General features: G+C 34.5%; 2 protein-coding genes and 1 long non-coding RNA gene across 3 annotated transcripts; 2 read left to right on the top strand and 1 right to left on the bottom strand.

The window, feature by feature from the left end:
• The first annotated feature begins 6,079 nt into the window (after nucleotides 1-6,079).
• LOC142641246 (uncharacterized) lies at nucleotides 6,080-7,067 on the top strand. The gene is made up of 2 exons (XR_012845345.1): nucleotides 6,080-6,258; nucleotides 6,718-7,067. It is a non-coding gene; the product is annotated as an uncharacterized LOC142641246 (long non-coding RNA).
• Nucleotides 7,068-14,899: 7,832 nt separating this feature from the next.
• LOC142639761 (uncharacterized) lies at nucleotides 14,900-15,628 on the bottom strand. Its single transcript, XM_075813899.1, has one exon. The coding sequence runs from the start codon at nucleotides 15,626-15,628 to the stop codon at nucleotides 14,900-14,902; it is 729 nt and encodes a 242-aa protein (XP_075670014.1).
• Nucleotides 15,629-19,040: 3,412 nt separating this feature from the next.
• On the top strand, nucleotides 19,041-19,463 carry LOC142639760 (uncharacterized). The gene has a single exon (XM_075813898.1). It carries the CDS (start codon nucleotides 19,041-19,043, stop codon nucleotides 19,461-19,463), a length of 423 nt encoding a protein of 140 aa, XP_075670013.1.
• The last annotated feature ends 137 nt before the right edge of the window (nucleotides 19,464-19,600 follow it).

The following is a 19,600-nucleotide window of genomic DNA, read 5'->3' as shown; positions in this document are numbered from 1 at the left end:
CAAATCTTCAATGTGCTTTGAAGTGAAAAACTTTGCAGCCAACAATAATCATTTAGTTGCTAGGAGTTAATCATGTACTGGGATTTGTGCTAAAGAAGAAGTCTCTACAAGATCAAGTTTAATTGGAGATTTTTTTTTTTTTTTTGGAGTAAAGTTTAATTGGGGATTGAAGTAAAGGTTCAACTGTAAGTTTGTATTTTGGGATAGCCCAGGGTAGTGTTAAGATTCTTCAAACTTGTAACTGATTATTCTTGATTAGTGATTTCTTGAAAGTGGTGACTTAAAAATCACCCGGTAGGGGGTTTTTTTCATTGCGAGAGATTTTTCCCATTCGTCAACAAATTATTGTGTCATTTAATTTCCATTGCACATTAGTTTATTTGGCAATTTGTTGGTGCCTCCACGATTTGCATGTAATTTGACCTAATTAATCAATTTGGGTAATTGAATTAATTAATCGGGGTCAATCTATAAACCAACAATAACCAATGGACAAATTTTTTCATTCTGTGTTGTTTGGGCCAGAATGGATGAAATTTTTTATTCTGGCGCGTAGACTAGTGCAAGTAATACCTTTGTTTTCTCTTGCTTCAATTTCTGGCTTGAACCGGTTTGCCAATTGAAATACTTGTTCTGGAATGAAGTTATAACACAGTGAGAGAGTGAAATATTAGGAAGAGACATGGAAGTAAGAGACAGAAAATGAAATGACTAAGGGGTTTTGCATCCAAAATGCAGAAGATGACAACGGTGATGGTGTTAGACAAGGAAGACAAGAGCTTGGCTCACTTGCTGGCTCCAAAAAACTAAAGAAAGAAAGAAAAAATAAAATTAAAATAACCAAAGGTAGACACAAAAGGAAAAGATTTATCTCCAAACTAGTTTGTTGAGAAACCTTTTAAACTCCTCTTATATCTTTTATTAGATGTGAATTTTGAAAATATAAATGTTGGATTGCATGTTATTTTTATAATATCCATGCTTGCAAAATTTAAAGAAAATCAAAGATCAATAGCTAGTCATAAAAAAATGTTTAAATTTCAAATTTTTTGTGAAAAAAATTTATGCATAAAATCAAGTTTACTGATAGAATAGTAAATAATATCTAATTTAAAAAAAATTTAGCATGCGTGTTAAGAATATAAAGAACATGCAATCCAATAGTTAGATTTTGAAAATTTCATATCTAATAAAAAAATATAGGAAGAGTTTAAAGAGTTTTCCTCCAAAGTAGTTTGGAGATAAAGCTTTTCTAAAATGGACAAAATAGTAGAGAAGAAATGAGAGAGAACATTGGGAAATTGAAATTTTGATTTGACTTGACAAGGCATTTACGTGTTAGTTGGTTGAAGAGGAGAGGGAGGAAAATAAAAAGAAAAGGAAAATAAATTTTAAATTTATGTTGCGTTTGGTTTTGGGGGTTTAACCCCCTTCTAAATCCAATTTAAGTCATCTCAAATTAAGCTCAAGCCCAACATAAAATTAATTGATATCATTAAGTATCAATAATTTTATAAAACAAAGACATTATTATTATTATTATTATTATTATATATTTACACCATGCATGCATAATAATAATATTATTATTAATATATAAGTAGTGATTGGACAAAAAAAAATGAAAATTTCATCCATAGATAAAAAATTTAAGTATACATACCTAGTGTGTAATCTCAAAATGGCTCACCAGTACACTTTTGTACCGTAATATTCTGTTCTAATAACCTATCTAGAATAGAATTCAAAACCTTGTTTATAGCAACCTTCAACAACAACAACAACAACAACCAAAAAAAAAAGAAGAAAAAAAGAAAAGAAAAGAAAAGAAGAGAGAGAGAGAGAGAGAGAGAAAGGAAACATTAATTATTTTCTTATATTCTTCTTGTTTTGGGTCTGGGTCTGGGATGGTGAAAATTTGTCGTGTATTACGGCACTGAATGGCCATGATGATGTGCTAAAGTCTCTTATTTTGCTATAATCAGTATTTGTTGTTATGTTCATTGGATTGCATAATAAAGGTTTGGGCTTCTGTAGAAGAAGACAATTTGAATCACAATCAATTTATTGAACTTGTTTGCTTTACCCTTTTTAGTACTTGAGGTCTGTGACACTAGCTATTTATGCTATGTCGTTGTCCCAGTGTAAGAATCTTAAAAGGAAAATAGAATTTCTTATATTGTTAATGTAAAGTTGTTGTTTTTGTTGGCTAATTCCATGACATATTTTCTTGTAATTGTGGTTAATTTTCATGTATTTTTTAGGTTTATTTGTAATTGGGTAAATCTACTTGAACCTTGGTCACTGTTTTTCTGAAGAGGACTTTCGCTCCCGCAAGGTGGACCCTTGCCGCGAGTTCAACATGTGGCAGAAAAAGAGAGACCTTTTCAGGAGCAACTCACTCTCATGAGTTGCTTGATGATAGCGTTCTAGTCTTACATTCATCATATCTCTTGGCTAGCCCATTTGAATCAACCCCAACCCCAACCCACTTCAATATGATCCTATGCATTTGAAACACCCTTGAGCACTAGATTGTGAGTTTTAGAGGGTAATATTGAGATTTTACCTTTGAGAGAGAGAGAGAGAACCACGTCCACTGAGTAAACCATAGCCATTCTTTCATCTCTTTCCCTCTCACTATTTTCATATCCATGAGAGGAAATTTAAACTATCACTACTTGCACCTTATTTGAGTGTTAGAGAGTTGATCAATATTGGAAGCCATTTGAAGCAACACCACAAATCCAAGGGTTCTTGGTGGCTTGGGGTTAGCCGCTCAATGCGCACTTTCTAGATACTAGTTGGAAAAAGGAATTGGCATAGTCAATTGTGCACAGAAGTTTGAAGGGCTCAAGTACTAGGCTAGCTAGCTTTATGTTGAAGATTTACTATAAACCTGTACTACAACTACTCACTAGTGGAGGTTTTGGTGTCAATGCCACAAAAAGGTTTTTCCGTTTGGGTGCTCCAGTATTTCTCTTCAATAACCTATCAGTGTTATTATGTGGTTTGCATTTCTTTACTGCTATTTTTATTGCTTCACTAGTGGAGGTTTTGGTATTGATGCAATGAATTGTGAATTTGGTCAATAATGTATATTTGAGTTTAATGCTAATTTAAGGTAAAATTAATTAAGCCGTAAAATTGGTTGATTAGGGGTTTAAATTTAATACCTAAACCTAGAGTGCTAGGTAAAATTTATTGATTAGGGATCAAAATTTAATACGTAGGCCTAGGGTATTATGTAAAAGTGATTAAGCAGTAAAATTGGTTGATTAGGGTTGTAAATTTAATACCTAGCCTAGGGTGTTAAGACTGTTAGTATTACTCTCAGTTAATGACAGTTGTATTCAAGGACGAACCCAAGTGGGGGCCCAAGGGGGCCTAGGTCCCCCCGGGTCCAATCTTTTTCTCTTTTTTATATAGTTATTATGTACTTTATTTTTGTATTTGAGCCTCGTTTTTAAACCTTAGGCCCCTCCTTCTCAATAAGCCTATCCTCACCTAAATAGCAATTATCCAACCTAAAAACTTAACAAAAACAATAAAAACAATCACAATGGTGATTGATTTTAGCAAAAAAGCTATTTTACTACCAGAGAACCAAAAAATCATGTGTTATTGAAGAAACTAAAGCTAAATTTTTTTGCAATTAAAGTAAACTGGTATAAATACCAGTTGACTGTAGCAAGTTGTTAAAAATAAAATAAAATATTTTATTAAGATTATATCTCTTCCTTCAATTAAAATACTCAAGTTCTCTCAGTTTTTATTATTTTAATGAGTTGTTTATATTATTTTAAATGAAGTGATAAAAAAAATAAAACATTTGATATTGAGTGTATTGTAAATTGAGGTGATAAAATAGATAAAGTACCTTTTTTAAGTGCTAAAAGCTAAAATTTTTAGTACCACCACTATGAATGCTCTAATTTCAACAAAAAAAAAAAAATCCAAGCCAGCCTAGTAATAAAAAAAAAAACATTATTATTTTTTTTTTGTATTTGTTGGTAAATGATTACATCTTAATGTATTTAGAAACAACGATTTTGAGTATTTATATTTTTTTAATACTATATGGATGCCTATTTAAAGTTTTTTTTCCCTTTATACTTCGGGTCCAATTTTTCTTTCTTTTTTATATAGTTATTATGTACTTTATTTTTGTATTTGAGCCTCGTTTCAAAACCTTAGGCCCCTGTTTCTTCTCAATAAGCCTAACTATCCCCAACTAAATAGCAATTATCCAACCTAAAAACTTAACAAAAACAATAAAAACAATCACAATGGTGATTGATTTTAGCAAAAAAGCTATTTTACTATCAGAGAACTAAAGAATCATGTGTTATTGAAGAAACTAAAGCTAAATTTTTTTGCAATTAAAGTAAACTGGTATAAATACCAGTTGACTGTAGTAAGTTGTTAAAAATAAAATAAAATATTTTATTAAGATTATATCTCTTCCTTCAATTAAAAAACTCAAGTTCCCTACTTTTTTATTATTTTAATGAGTTGTTTATATTATTTTAAATGAAGTGATAAAAAAAATAAAACATTTGATATTGAGTGTATTGTAAATTGAGGTGATAAAATAGATAAAGTACCTTTTTTAAGTGCTAAAAGCTAAAATTTTTAGAACCACCACTATGAATGCTCTAATTTCAACAACAACAAAAAATCCTAGCCAGCCTAGTAATAAATTTTTTTTTTTTTTTTGTATTTGTTGGTAAATGATTACATCTTAATGTATTTAAAAACAACGATTTTGAGTATTTATATTTTTTTAATACTATATGGATGCCTTTTTAAAGTTTTTTTTCCCTTTATACTCCAGCCCCCGCTAACTTAAAATCCTGGGTCCGTCCCTAGTTGTATTGTTAAAGCCTCTCCAGCGCCGGCCCAACCTAATTTGGGGCCCAAGGCAAAAGATTTATGTGGGGCCTTTAATATATAAATATTAATTAAATAAAATTATTTTATATTAATTAAATTGAGGTTAATTTGATGTATTAAATACATAATTTAATGAATAATACTAACTAAAACTAAGTTTAATTTTATATAGAGAATTGAACACCATAGATCAAACATAAATTTAACAAAAAGAAAAAATATTATTTTTTAAAAAGAAAATTATTTTATCTTGGACATATGACAATACATAGTTAATTACATTTATAATCTAATTTATAATCTATGGTATTAATTGATGTGTGGCTTTGTAATAAATTAGTTTACAAATATTAAAGTTTCAAACTATTAGTGAAGATTAATCATCATTGATGAGCTGACACATTTGCAATTTTTTTTTTAAATCTTGTTAGAAATAAAAAAGGAAAATAATAAAGGCACTACAAAATGTTCACAATATAATGTGGCAATAACAGTAATTGATAAGCTTCAATAACGTAGTTAATGAGTACTTAAATATTTTTTTGTAATTAATAACATGTCAGTTTGTAAGTCTCTAGTAAAATTTTTAATATCCATAATATATTAATATTAAAAAATGTATAATCATTTGAAAAAATTCATATTTATTATAAAATTTTGGGTCTTTTACAATAAAATAGACCTTAAAATAGACCTTAAGATGAGGTCTTTTTTGTAAAGGGCAAATATATTTTTGTAGGGGCCTTAGGCCTAGGCCTAAATTGTCTAGGCCTTGGGCCGGCCCTGAGCCTCTCAATATGGATGTAGTTTATTTCACAAGTACTTTATGTACTTAGTTTGTGGATGACTAATACGGGTGCTGGACCAATCTTCCATTACTATTGTTGACAAATCTGTCCACATTTATGAACTACTATCGTGAGTGCATGCAGAAGTCTCCAAATTTATTTGCTACCTGGCACCACTTCACCCTTTGCTGAGCTCAACTAATACACATGTTTTTATTCAATCTGAATGTCTGTCAATGGAAAGTATTAAGAATTAGATAATGCATACTAAAGAGCCAACTTCCAACAGCCAACTAAACTTTTGTTTATGAATTAATGACGCAACACTTTAATAATCTATTGTCTTTTACGTTTACACCCTTTCGTTTTTTAGTACTGCTCCACCACTATAAATAACGGTTAAGGAAACCTAACAGTTCTCATCCTTCCTAAAATCTTAGAGTGTGATTTCTGAATAGCGTTTGGTCAAGAAAAATGAATCCGAAGGCTCTTATATTCTTAGCTCTTCTATTTGCGTCTGTTCTTCTTATCTCCTCAGCCGTGGCTACTGAGACATCTAAATATGAGGAAAAACGTTAGTCTGAAACCCATTATTATTTTTAAATTTCTTTCATTTTCTCTTTACATTTTTCATTCATATTTCTGAAAAAAAGGTAGGAGAGCTTTCTTTTATTTATTTTTTATTCAATTTTTTTTTAATATGAATATCATGATATCTTAATATTAATCATGAACCTGCAGCCACAAATACTTTAAATTAAATGACAAATGTGATTTTATTTTTACAATTAAGAACTACACATTATATTCCGATCATGATTATATGCTCTAGCAAGAAGTTAGTATATGTATCGTTTCTTTTATTATTTATTTACAAGTAAATTAAGGATAAGGGAAATAAACTTAGGTTTTTCCTATGAAAAGAATGAGGCAGTACTAATAAACCAGAACGCTCTTTTATGTATATATTTCTTGATCTGTCGTGATTAATTATTTTGCAATGAGTTATTTACTTTTGCATTGCACGTAGCAGAAGAATCAGAGCCTGTAGAAGACTCAAAGTATGGTGGTTACGGAGGAGGGTATGGTGGTGGACATGGAGGGTATGGCGGTGGACATGGAGGAGGACATGGAGGACATGGAGGAGGACATGGAGGAGGCCATGGAGGACATGGAGGAGGCCATGGTGGAGGAGGGCATGGGCGTGGTGGAGGCCATGGAGGCCGTGGAGGTGGCCGCCCTGATGGAAACTGAAGCCAAGCCCTAGAGAACTAGAGTGGAAAAAAGTATTATGCATGTATTTGTTTGAATAATGTAGAATGTAAGCTTTGAAGTATGAGAAAATATAAATAAGCATGCATGCATGTGCTTTTTTTGGTTAAACTAGTGGTCTGCACTTTTCCACATTATCACCCTCAAAAAAAAAAAAAAAAAAACTTTTTCACAGTACCAAAGTCCAAATGTCATCGGTGTTTAACTACGCACTTGTTACAACCACCTCGACCATGACTACCTCCACGTCTACCTTAAGGAGCTATAGTGTTTTTATTGTAACAAATTGAATAAAAATTATATGAATTTGGTTTTAGTTTGAGAAAAAAACTGACCTCCCAATTAGCAAATTTGTTGAATAATATTCTGATTGATTTTTATTGATATAATGTGAAGCTATATAAATAGCTTTACAGACTTGGATAAAAAATAAACAACTCTAATATTCCTAAACAAGTTAGCAACTAGATAAGGATAAGCAAGACTCCTAAACCAAACTCCCTAATACTTCAATCCGATAACTATTTAGATTGTTATTATAAAACCAAACTCCTAATACTCTAATCTGATCATTAATTATTCAGATTGTCATTGTTATCTTCCCTGACTCTACTAGCACAGAGAGATTAAAAAAACAAATATGAATAAAAGGTAATGGATAAAGTAATTCAAAACAAATGAACATCCAATAAAGCCTATGAACCCAGTAGCTCTAGTCACTTCTCTTTGGACATAACATTCCTTCCCCCTTAAATTTGACCCTTGTTCTCAAGGGTAATATCAGGGAAATGAAGCCACATTGTGCAAGCATCCTCCCTGGTAGCTCCCGCTAGTGATAGCCCCTGCCAATGGATCAAAACTTCTTATTTGTTTCTCCGAATTCACCTATCCAAGATAGCTTGTCATTATTATCTTCCCTGACTCTACTAGCACAGAGAGACTACAAAAACAAATATGAATAAAAGGTAACGGATAAAGTAATTCAAAACAAATGAACATCCAATAAAGCGTGTGAAGACCCACAACACTATTGCTCCCATGAATTTCTGGCAAAGTAGTACCTGTTGGTCATTGTGGCCAAGTGACTATTTGAGGTTGAAACATGAAACATAGGGTGAATCTTGCAATTTTCTGGCAATTTAAGCTTATAGGCAACAACACCAACTTTTTGTATGATCTGGAAAGGTCCAAAGAATCAGGGAGAAAGCTTCAAATTCCTACACAAGGCCACAGATAAATGGCGGTACGGTTGTAACCTCAAGTACACCATTCACCCACTTCAAAATATCTCTCTATACGCTTCTTATCTGTAAAAAAATTCATCCTCAACTGTGCAACAAAATATTTTCATAAAGCTCCTTCAAAACCTCATCCCGTGCTATCAATTCGTTCTCCACTGCTTCAGTTCTAGTTGTACCTGCAACATATGACAATAAATTTGGTGGGGGCCAACCATACACAATTTCAAATGGGGTCTTTTTGGTGGTCGTATGTATGCTTGTATTGTAACAATATTCAACCCAAGAAATTCATTTAACCCACTCCTTGGGTCGAGGACTTGAGAAACACCAAGTACATCTCCAAAGTGCGATTAACTACCTCCGTTTGCTCATCGGTTTGCGGATGATAAGCAGAGCTAAAATTGAAGCTAATTCCATTAAGGAGAAATAATTCCTCCCAAAATTTACTTATGAATGTAGTATCACAATCACAACACACTACCGACTCAGGTAGCTCATGCAACCAAAAAACATGATCAAAGAACTCATTGGCCACACTCTGAGCTGTGTATGGGTGAGAAATAGGAATAACATGTTATTATTTGGAAAGCCAATCCACAACCACAAAAGTGGTTTATTTACCCATAGAAGTTGGAAAACCTTCTACAAAATCCATAGATATATCAGACCATACCTTAGTTGGAATAGGTAGAGGTTGGAGAAAACCGGCTGGGCTGGTGCATTCCGTCTTATGTCTCTGGCACACATTGCAATGCCAGATATAGTCTTGTGTCTCTAGAATGAAACTCCCGGATTGTATCTTGAAGCAATGGAGAATCAGAATCAAGATTGTAAAGTTGTGATTTCCAACTATCTTGTGATGGCTTTTATTCTATGCCAATTTGATTGTAAATTCATCAATCATTTTTCCCTATATGTATGTGGGTTTATTTGTAAGGAATGAGTATGAGAAATCGATGAAGAAGCAAGCTTCAAAAGATGAATTAGTGGAATTCGCGACTAGCTCTTGAAAAGCTCGCGAGAAGTAACTTGCGAAAAGACCACGTGTGGTGCACATGATAGGAAGCTGAAGAGTCATGCCAAGCTGTTAGTTTCGTGAATGTTTCGCAAGAAGGGCCAACCCGTGAAAGATTCTATTTGGCAAAAAGTTGTATTACTTTACCAAATTTTTTACCCACACTATATATACCTTCATTGCCCATGAATTGTAATGAGTATTTTTCAGAGAGAAAACTCTAGCAAATACACTTGAGAGTTAGAGATTATTATACCCACAATCATTTACACATTTCCTTGTAGTTTTTCTCAACTCCTACCTCTTCATTTCTAAATCCTTGAGAGATTGCTAGCCTAAATACTTAATACACCCATTCTGAGTCCCAAGTAAGATTTTGGTGCTGTTGGAAAGTATTGGAAGGAGTCATTCATTGGCGGATGCAATCTGGCTGAATTGTAGGATCCAGAAAGCTAGAGAAGAAAAGATTCCGAGAAGTCCGTTGGTAGCAGGAGCTTTGAGGGCTCAAGTGCATGGGATAAATTAGGCTTGGAGGGTTTTTTGTTATTCATGTACTCCAATTTTATTCTCTAATAAATCAATTTCAACTTGGAGGGTCACGGAGAGGTTTTTCGCCGAGTTCTTCAGTTTCCTCTTCAATAATACGTCTCGATGTTATCTTATGTTTGCATCTCTCTTCCCTACTCTTTAACCTTGCGTTATATTGTTGATGATGGATGAATATGGCTTAAGGTGGTGTTATTAGTTCATTACGCACATTTACTCTTGTTCCGCACTTTGTTTAAGTTAGAGTAAAAACAATCTAGCAGTAACTTTTATTTGGGAGTCTAAACAAGCTCTTGTGGTTTAGCACAAATTTGAGCTTTCAATTGGTATCAGAGCGTGTACACTTTTCGGATTTCAATATCTTAGTGTAATCCAAGACCCCATGCGAGATGGATAAATCTCAATCCCTTCATGCACCTTCCTACTTTGATAAGAGAAACTATGATTTTTGGAAAGTATGTATACGTGCTTTTCTTTGTGCTATTGATGAGACGATGTGGATTCGGTTGAGAATGGATGGGTAAGACCTACAACAGCCAAATTCGAATTGGATAAGGCTACTCTTGCTTTGGAAAATGCCAATAGCAAAGCCATTAATGCTATTTTCTACGGTGCCTCTATTGATGATCTTCATAGGATTTCACACGTGAAGACTGTCAAAGGGGCATAAACCATTCTTGAGACAACCTACGAAGGTACCAAGAAGGTCAAGGACACCAAGCTTCAAATGCTCACTACTCGATTTGAGGAAGTAAAGATGAGCAATGATGAGTCGTTTGATTCCTTTTATGGGAGACTCAACGAGATAGTGATTGCCAAGCTCAATCTTGGGGTGAAGATTGGAGATGCCAAAGTGGTGAGGAAGATTGTAGTGGTAAACCTTTTTTGTAGCAAGGACTCAACTTGATCCACTAAGACTAAGACCAGCCCACTATCCCTCCATAGCTCCATCCCACTAAATCTAATTTCTTAAAAAAAACAAAACAAAAAAACAAAAAACAAAACGTGTAAGACTTCTAGAGAAATCTAAATGATTCTATAGCCTTTAACTCTTTAAGTGGGCCCATTGACCAATGACCATTCTGATTCTATAGCCTTCTAGAGAAATCTAAATTTAAGAGAACAAACCAAAAAAAAAAAAAAGTAAAGAGCACAAGCAACTAAACTAAAGTTCGGCCAAAAAGAAGAAAAAAACCTAGCAGGCAACAGCAAACTCCTCTTCCAAAAAAAAAAAAATCCCAGACACCCAACAGTAAACCATGAAGAAGACGAAAGAGGCAAAGGGAGAGAAAACAAGAAATGAACCTGAAATGAAGATCTGTGAACACACCAAGTCTATTGCCAACACCAATTGATGAGTAAGCCAACTAAAAAGAGTGTTTTTTTCTTTTAGAATGAATGAAGATGGAGAGAGTCAGAGAGTGAAGAGTGTTTTTTTTCTTTTCTTTTTTTCTGCCTTTTCTTATTTGTCTCTTCTTTCAATTTTTTGCCTTTTGTAATCTTTTCTTCTGCAAGCTAAAGATTTAGTGATGGGATTAGCCTTTATGTCACTTCAGAGAATCGGGGCTTTTTTTTTTTCCAGATAAGAACTGCAAGCTAAAGATTTGGTGATGGTGATAGGATTACTCTTCATGTCACTTCAGCCTTTTTGATTTGTGGGAAAGGGCTTTTTTTTTTTTTTCCAGATGAAAAACCAATATTATATAATATATTATTATTATTGGGAGCCCCTCTTACAAGTGGGGGTCTTAGGCGGTGGACTAAATCGCCTATAGTTTCAGCTGGCACTGTTGGCAAGAGAGAGAGAGAGAGGGAGATGAGATACAGAATGAGGAGAGAGAATGTATTTTTTTTATATATGGAGAGAGAGTGAGAATAAGATATTATTTTCGGTTTTACATCCGTTTGTACAGCGAGTTCTATATTTAAAACTGACTGTTCATAGGTTGTAGATTTTCTTTTTTTTCTTTTTTTGAAATACATACCCGAATGGAGCTGTATTTTGGCTTGTTGGTAGGCAAAATAGCAACTAGAGGGTGTTTACACCCCTCAATGCTAATGCTCTTATGCAAGTCATTTCCCACAATAGATAAGATCCTTATTTTTCATCTTTCAACTCTATTCAATTTTTTTTTTTTTTTGAGACAAAAGATAGAAATATGATTTAGTGAAACATGTAAAAACAGTACATAAGGACCTTATACAAACAAAACAGGGGAAAACCAGACCTCTGACCCTCTGCTAACAGCAACACTTATACTTAAACAACAACAACTTCAGCATAGACAAGATAGACCACAACCTACGCAATAGGGAAACCTGATCCTCTCTTAACAGCATAACAATTATGCATAAAAAGACAACAAATTCAGCAGAAACAAAACATTACATCCAAACCCTTTAAACAAAGTAGGACAACCTGCTACAAAAACAACAATACCGGACCTATTCTGCAGAAATAGCAACAATACAAAAAAGCAGAACAATTATCTACAGAAAAAATTATGCAGAAACTAAACACTCTGCAAAAATACATCAAACATGCAGAACGTGGTCAGATCACTGTAAATTGCTTGATTTAGCAGCTACCAAACATTGATACTCTTGCAGAAAACCAATTGCTCTATCAAGAACGGACTTGGGGTGAATCTGGACATGTTCAAATAATATTTATTTCGAGCATTTCAAATTGCTCAAGTCGTCACCGCCCACCTTTCCAGCTCTTGTAGAGAAAGTTTGTCCACCAACCTTCTAAATAGCATGAAGATATCTTAAGCAACATTTGAACATTTTTGAAGTTGTCCTCGGCAAAGCGCCCAAACATTTTGTGCAAGAGGACATTCTCATAGCAAATGGGCAGCGGATTCCACATGTTGGCAGCAAATTTCACATCTTGGGTTAATATCGAATTTTTGGCGATGTAAATTATCCCGAGTTGGCAATATATTTGAGCACGCCCTCCTTACAAACATTCGTTCTTTAGGAGGTACATTCAAGCTCCACAATTTCCTCTAAATCCTATAGTCCCCCACCATAGCAGAGTGTTCAACCCTTTGCTACTGCTCCATCCAAAGTGCAACCTGATATGTAGTTTTCACAAAGAAGCATTGAAAGTTATTTTCCTTCCAAACCAATTTGTCTCTTGGCAACAACCTTCACAGTGGCATCTGTAGAATTTCTATTCGTGTCTTATAAGCAAAGAGATCAAACACCTTCTCTCTATCCCATTGTCCAGTGGCACCATCAATCAAATCCTTCACCAATAGATTAGGTCTAACCTCTCCCAAAAAAAATTGGTTTATGCATCAACCATTTATGAGTTGAGAGTTTAATATAGCTTCCATCGCCTACCTAGCATTGTGAGCCTTCCTTAATAAGGTCTCTAGCTGCCAAAAGACTTCTCCATACATAAGAAGGATTGCTATCAATCTCCGCATCCATAAAGGAACAATTTGGAAAATATCTTGATTTGTATACTCGGTAGAACAAAGAGTGAGTATTATGAATTAAGCATCAAACTTGTTTAGCTAACATAGCCAAGTTAAAAGCTTGTATGTCCGTAAATCCCATACCACCACGCACCTTTTTATTACAAAGTTTTTTCCGATTGATCCAATGGATTTTCTTTTCATCCTTTGACTAACCCCACCAATATTTAGCCACCATGGAATTGATAGCATCACATAAAGCTCTTGGGATTTTAAAAATACTCATAGAATAAGTAAGAATGGCATAAGCAACTGTTTTGATCAAGATCTCTCAACCTGCTTTAGAAATATATTTTTCTTTCCATCCTAACACTCTATTAGCAATTTTTTCCCGTAAATCCTTAAACGTATTAGCCTTAGATTTTCCCCAAACCATTGGCAAACCAAGATACCTCTCACAATCCTCCATAATTCTTGCACCCAACAAAGCCCGTATATCCTGCTTTACCTCTAAGCTTGTGTTTTTACTAAAAAAGATTGAGGTCTTCTGTCTATTAATAGCTTGACCAGATGCCAACTCATAGCATTCAAGCAAATTCATAAGATGATGACATTCCTCCACAGTAGCTTGACAGAAAATAAAGCAATCATCCACAAATAGAAGATGAGAAATACATACCCCATTTGTACATGATAAAATTCCATGAAGAGTTTGTGATTCCATTGCCTTCCTAATTAGAGACAAGAGGCCTTCCGCACATAATAGGAATAAGTATGGGGATAGAAGATCTCCTTGTCTTATACCCTTAGAAGGTATGACAAAACCTTTCTGCTCACCATTAATAAGCACCGAATAAGAAGTAGTAGTCACTGTTTCCATTGCTAGCTATACCCAACGGGCATCAATACCCAATTTTAGCATAATATGCCTCAAAAATTCCCATTCAATCCGATCATATGCCTTGTTGATATCCAATTTGATAGCCATCCGCCCTTTCTTCCTTGTTCTTTCATTCCTCATCCTGTGTAATACTTCAAATGCTATAGTAGTATTATCAGTTATTAACCGGTTAGGAACAAAAGCACTTTGTGAGTTTGATATAACATTGGGCAAGATAAGTTTTAGGCGATTGGCTAAGGCTTTTGAGACAACTTTAGATACAACATTGCCTAAACTGATAGGCCGATAATCAAAGACATTTTTTGGATCATTGTTCTTGGGTATTAGAGCAATATGTGTGTAATTAATCTTATGGAGCATATGACCAGAATGCAAGACAGATAACACTGCTTCAGTTAAATCATGGCCTACAACATGCCAGTATTTTTGGAAAAAGAAAGAGGACATACCATCTGGTCCGAGTGATTTGGATGGGTGCATGTGAAAAAGAGCTCGCTTAACTTCGTCAGGTGTATATGGTTGAAGCAGTGTTTGATTCATATCAGGAGTAACCACTCTATCCACTGAGTTTAAAACCAGATTCAGATTTGTCGGATTACCTGAAGTGAACAATTTTTGAAAGTAATTTTCGGCCACCCTTGCAACTTCAGCTTCGACAGTACACCATCCCCGTGAGCATCCAATAAACCTGAGATCTGATTTTTCCTACGTCTCTAACGTGCTCTTTGATGAAAATACTTTGTATTTTTATCCCCTGCAGGTGACCAAATTGATCTAGATCTCTGCCTCCAAAATAATTCTTCTTGTAGTAATTAAGCATTTATCTCATCCTTAACTTGTTGGATCACATCAAGATTATTTGCATTATTCATTGCCATAAGATGCTCTAATTCCAATTTCTTCTCTTCTAGCTTTGTCTTGGAGTTTCCCAATTGTCTACTCCATCTCACCAAGTCCATACAGGTTGTCTTAATTTTTTCAAATAATCTGTACATCGGACTACCCACAAATTTTGCACCATTCCAAGCTTCATGAATAATTCCCTCACATTCCGGATGCATTGCCCACTTCTCTTCAAATCTCTTGGGAACTTTTTTCCTGCTTGGCACTTGTGTGTCCAAACTAGTTGTAAGCATTATTGGATCATGATCAGAATAGGATGCTTGAAGATGGGTAACCTTGCTATGTGGGAACAAAGCCCTCCATTCAATTGTAGCACATGCTCTGTCTAGCCTCTCTTGAACAAAGGCCTCTCCTAGTCTTCCATTCCTCCATTTGAAGATATTGCCATTGAAGCCAAGATCAATTAATCCACACTGCAACAAAACACTCTGGAACTCCTCCATGAATCTGTTTGACCTTGCAATCCTCCCTTGTTTTTCATTGGAGGATAAAATTTCATTATAATCTCCAATGCATAGCCACGGTAATGAGCTTCTAGACTTCAAATTTCTCAAATATCCCCAAGATTCTTGTTTACGATGTTCCTTTGGTCTGCCATAAAAGCCAGTAATTCTCCATGGTGAAATCAGATCAGTCATAACATGAGCATCAATATGATTGAGGGAATAGGTCTAAACATGTAAATCAACCTTTTATTTCCATAACATGGCTAAACCACCAGCTCTTCAAATACATGGGACTGAAAGCATAGAGTGATAATGTAATTTAGCTTGAATTCTTCACATCTCATCTACTATTTGTTTTGTTTCCATGAGAAACAAACTATTGGGAACTTTTTCCCTCACCAAGTGAGAGAGGACACTAACTGCACGGAGGTTTCCAAGCCCCCGGCAGTTCCAACTTAATATTTTCATTGTGCTTGGCGGGGCTGAAACTCAGCCTCCGCCGTTGTGCTTGTTGAAAAATCCTTCAAAGTCTTTGAACGTTTCTGATCTCCATTAGTCTCCACCTTGGTCCTTCGTTTATTCCCCACCCCACTAACAATTTGCTTTGTTTCAGCCTTGTATGTGACCCTTGGGTTTTTCAATTTTCTCCACCTACGGACTTGTGGCGTGCCATGTTTTTGTTGGTCAGTCATGCCCGACTCAACTAGGACTTTGTTGGCAAAAGGTATATTTTTATTCAAACTCTGCTGCTCATACAAGATAGGGACACTAACCAGGTTGTCTTCAAAAATTTCGGTTTCTTGATTTATCCCCTTTTCACAATTTAAAACCATAGTAACACGGTTATCCAAACTGCCCCCCAAAGGATTAAGGAATATTCCAACAATGTCTAAGGGCAGTTACATGTTGCTACATAGTCTCCATAACCGTTACATGCTCACCGAATTTACCTCTTGAAGTACTTGGTTCTGAGTTAGGTGGTGGTTGCGGCAGTAAATTGGCATTTCGGTTGACATCATTCTCGCCCACGTTCCGTCTTGGTGGACTAGGTGGTTTGTATCTGAATTTGTCACCCTGTTTTCAGTAGCCTGCTCTCAACCAGTCCCCATACGGACTATCTCTACCATCCCTTAGTTTTTCCTTTGTACAAGCCTTGGCATCATGTCCCAGTAATCCACAATTGAAACATAGTCCCAAAAGTCGATCGTATTGATTTTATATTGTTTACATGAATATTTCAAGATTGTTAAGATTTTTTAAATGTCCCATGTCTTATATCTAAGTAAAATTAGAGGATTTAAATGGAAGGGAATCCCATTCCAATCCCTAAATTTTAAAAAGAAATTTCAATAAGATAAAAATTAACGATGCACAGCCACGGTAATGAGCTTCTAGACTTCAAATTTCTCAAATATCCCCAAGATTCTTGTTTACGATGTTCCTCTGGTCTGTCATAAAAGCCAGTAATTCTCCATGGTGAAGTCGGATCAGTCATAACATGAGCATCAGCATGATTGAGGGAATAGGTTTAAACATGTAAATCAACCTCTTGTTTCCATAACATGGCTAAACCACCAGCTCTTAAGATAAAAATTAACGAAAAGAGAAAGAATGACAAAAGGCTTAGTATTTTCAATAATTAAAAAAATAAATTTTAGGGATGGATATATGAAACTACAAAACAGGATCTGTGGATTTCCTTGTTTATGACCCGAAACCTACCTCAAGGATCCAAGTATTAAAGGTGGTCCTCTTGGATGCATTCAAAGTCGTTTCCTTTTGATTTTGACTTTCTAGAGACATACTAAGCCAATGGATTTTTAACACAGGCCCATGGATTCACGAGGAAACAATAATATTAATATACAAGCCTACCTTTTCTTGCATAGACCCATTTCAAAAAATAGGACCGGATCGGAATTATCACACCGTACGATCAAAGAGCGATGACTCGAAATGTGCAAAAATAGTTTAATCAGATGTTCCTCTTGCATCAAACCTTAGTGATAGATATTTCATGGAGCACATATACGCAACATCTTTCTTACATGATATATGATCTAAGTTCCATATGTGATACAAAGTTAATTATTAAATAGTAATAAATACGAAAAGAGCATCCTTATTTTAGTTAGAACTTGTTTAATGAAGACCAAACCTAATTTTATAAGAATTTTTTTGAAGACAAAGTTTAATTACAAAATTGGTTGTAGTTTAAGGCTACAAACTCACTCAATAAAATAAATATTACAACATATTTTAAAAATCTAATAGTTGAATTGCATATTCGTTATGCTCTTAATATACATTAAATTTTGTATTAATCGGATATTATTTACTATATGATCTGTAAGCTTATATTTTGTACATAATTTTAAATTACAAAAATTTGCAATTTAAAAAATTTATTGATGACACAGCTATTGATCTTTAATTTTTTTAAAATTTTGCAAGTATGAAGGATATAAGAAGAAGATGTAATCCAATGGCAGATTTGTCAAAATTCACCTCCAATAAAAAGATATTAAAGGTGCGTTTAGATACCGCTTATTTTGCTAAAAACTGAAAATATTGTAGCAAAATAATTTTAAATATGTGAATAGTGCCGTGAGACCCATTTTTAATAAAAAAATTGCTTAAAAAAGAGGTTTGTGGGTCCCATAAACAATGCACGAGACCCACATGTTTGGGCTGAAATGCGCCTTTCCAAACAAACAAAAAAAAAAAAGAAGGAAATGCAGACACTAAAATGCGCCTATTTCAACTGTACCCAAACGGGTACTAAATAAGTTGGTAGCTTAAAGTTACAACTAATTTTGTATCTAAATTTTGTCCTTTTTTTAATGTTAGATTGTTCTATCCCAAAAAGCAGTGAGTTATTATTATTTTAAACTAACATAATTTAGTATTGTCTGTAATTCTAAAAACCGAATTAAAATATATATACCAGAAGGATGTGTAAAAATGTAGGTTTCAAAATGAGATAAGACTTAAATACAGTATTTAAGTGCTGTTCTTAAGGTTTCCCTCTTCAAATTCTGTCATGTGGCTTTTTTCTAATGAGATTGGAAGTGTATTTTTTAGTTAAGTGATCACATGTCAAAATCTTAAGAAGGAACCTAAGGAACAACACCTAAAGTATTATACATCAATTTTATCTTTCAAAAATTTATGTGATAAGCTGCATTAAACTAAATTATTTAAAAATCAAAAGCCTTCATTTATATTCCATTACATAAAAATAATTATAATGATAATCGGCTTTACACTGCATCATAGACCAAAATATTACCATTAAAGTAGAAGGCATTAGCCTACCATGCACGATGATGCCTCCCGGAACCATCAAAATTGGTCGATTTGCATAAGAAATCACAAAAACAAAGGCAAAGAGAAACCACGGGCTAAAAACATGGGAGTATTCGAAACTGCATAAATGCGTACACAATTCACTATTTCAACAATCTAACGCCACTAGACATGGTTATATATATATATGAGAAGGACACCACCATTTTCATCAAAACTTCAAAATCAAAATATTCTTATTCTTCTTAAGTTCAAAGTTACCTTTTATCTTTTCATTTCAAGGCTAAGAAAAAAAATGAGTGTAGAAGTCTTGGATGCTGCCACCATCTTCAACTTTGTGGAAGACGAAGAAGCATTTAATGTCTCAATATGTGACCGTTTTGCTAACCTCGACACCGACCATGACGGCCTTCTCTCATATGCAGAGATGTTGAAGGAGCTGCAGAGTTTGAGGGTCTTTGAGACCCACTTTGGCATTGATGTGAAGCCAGATCCTGCTGAGCTTGCTCATGTATATGACTCCCTATTCATGCAGTTTGATCATGACTCTAATGGGACAGTTGATCTGGAGGAGTTCAAAGGGGAAACCAAGCAAATGATGCTTGCTATGGCTAATGGAATGGGGTTCTTGCCAGTTCAGATGGTCCTTGAAGAGGACAGCTTCCTCAAGAAGGCCGTGGACCGAGAGTCCATAATGACAAGGGTGACCACCATTTAAGTTTGTTGCAACCTAAATACCTAATGCTAATGCATCCTCCATGTATTACTTTCACCAAGTGAAACAGTTTTATTTTAGGTTTTGTTCTCCTATTTCCTAAATTCAGATCATAGTAGTAACGGAAATAAACACACTTT

Source organism: Castanea sativa, chromosome 6, assembly GCF_040712315.1.
Source record: "Castanea sativa cultivar Marrone di Chiusa Pesio chromosome 6, ASM4071231v1".
NCBI classification, from domain to species: Eukaryota; Viridiplantae; Streptophyta; class Magnoliopsida; order Fagales; family Fagaceae; genus Castanea; species Castanea sativa.
Note: the sequence above shows the minus strand (reverse complement) of the source record. Positions and strands in the feature narration are given on the sequence as shown.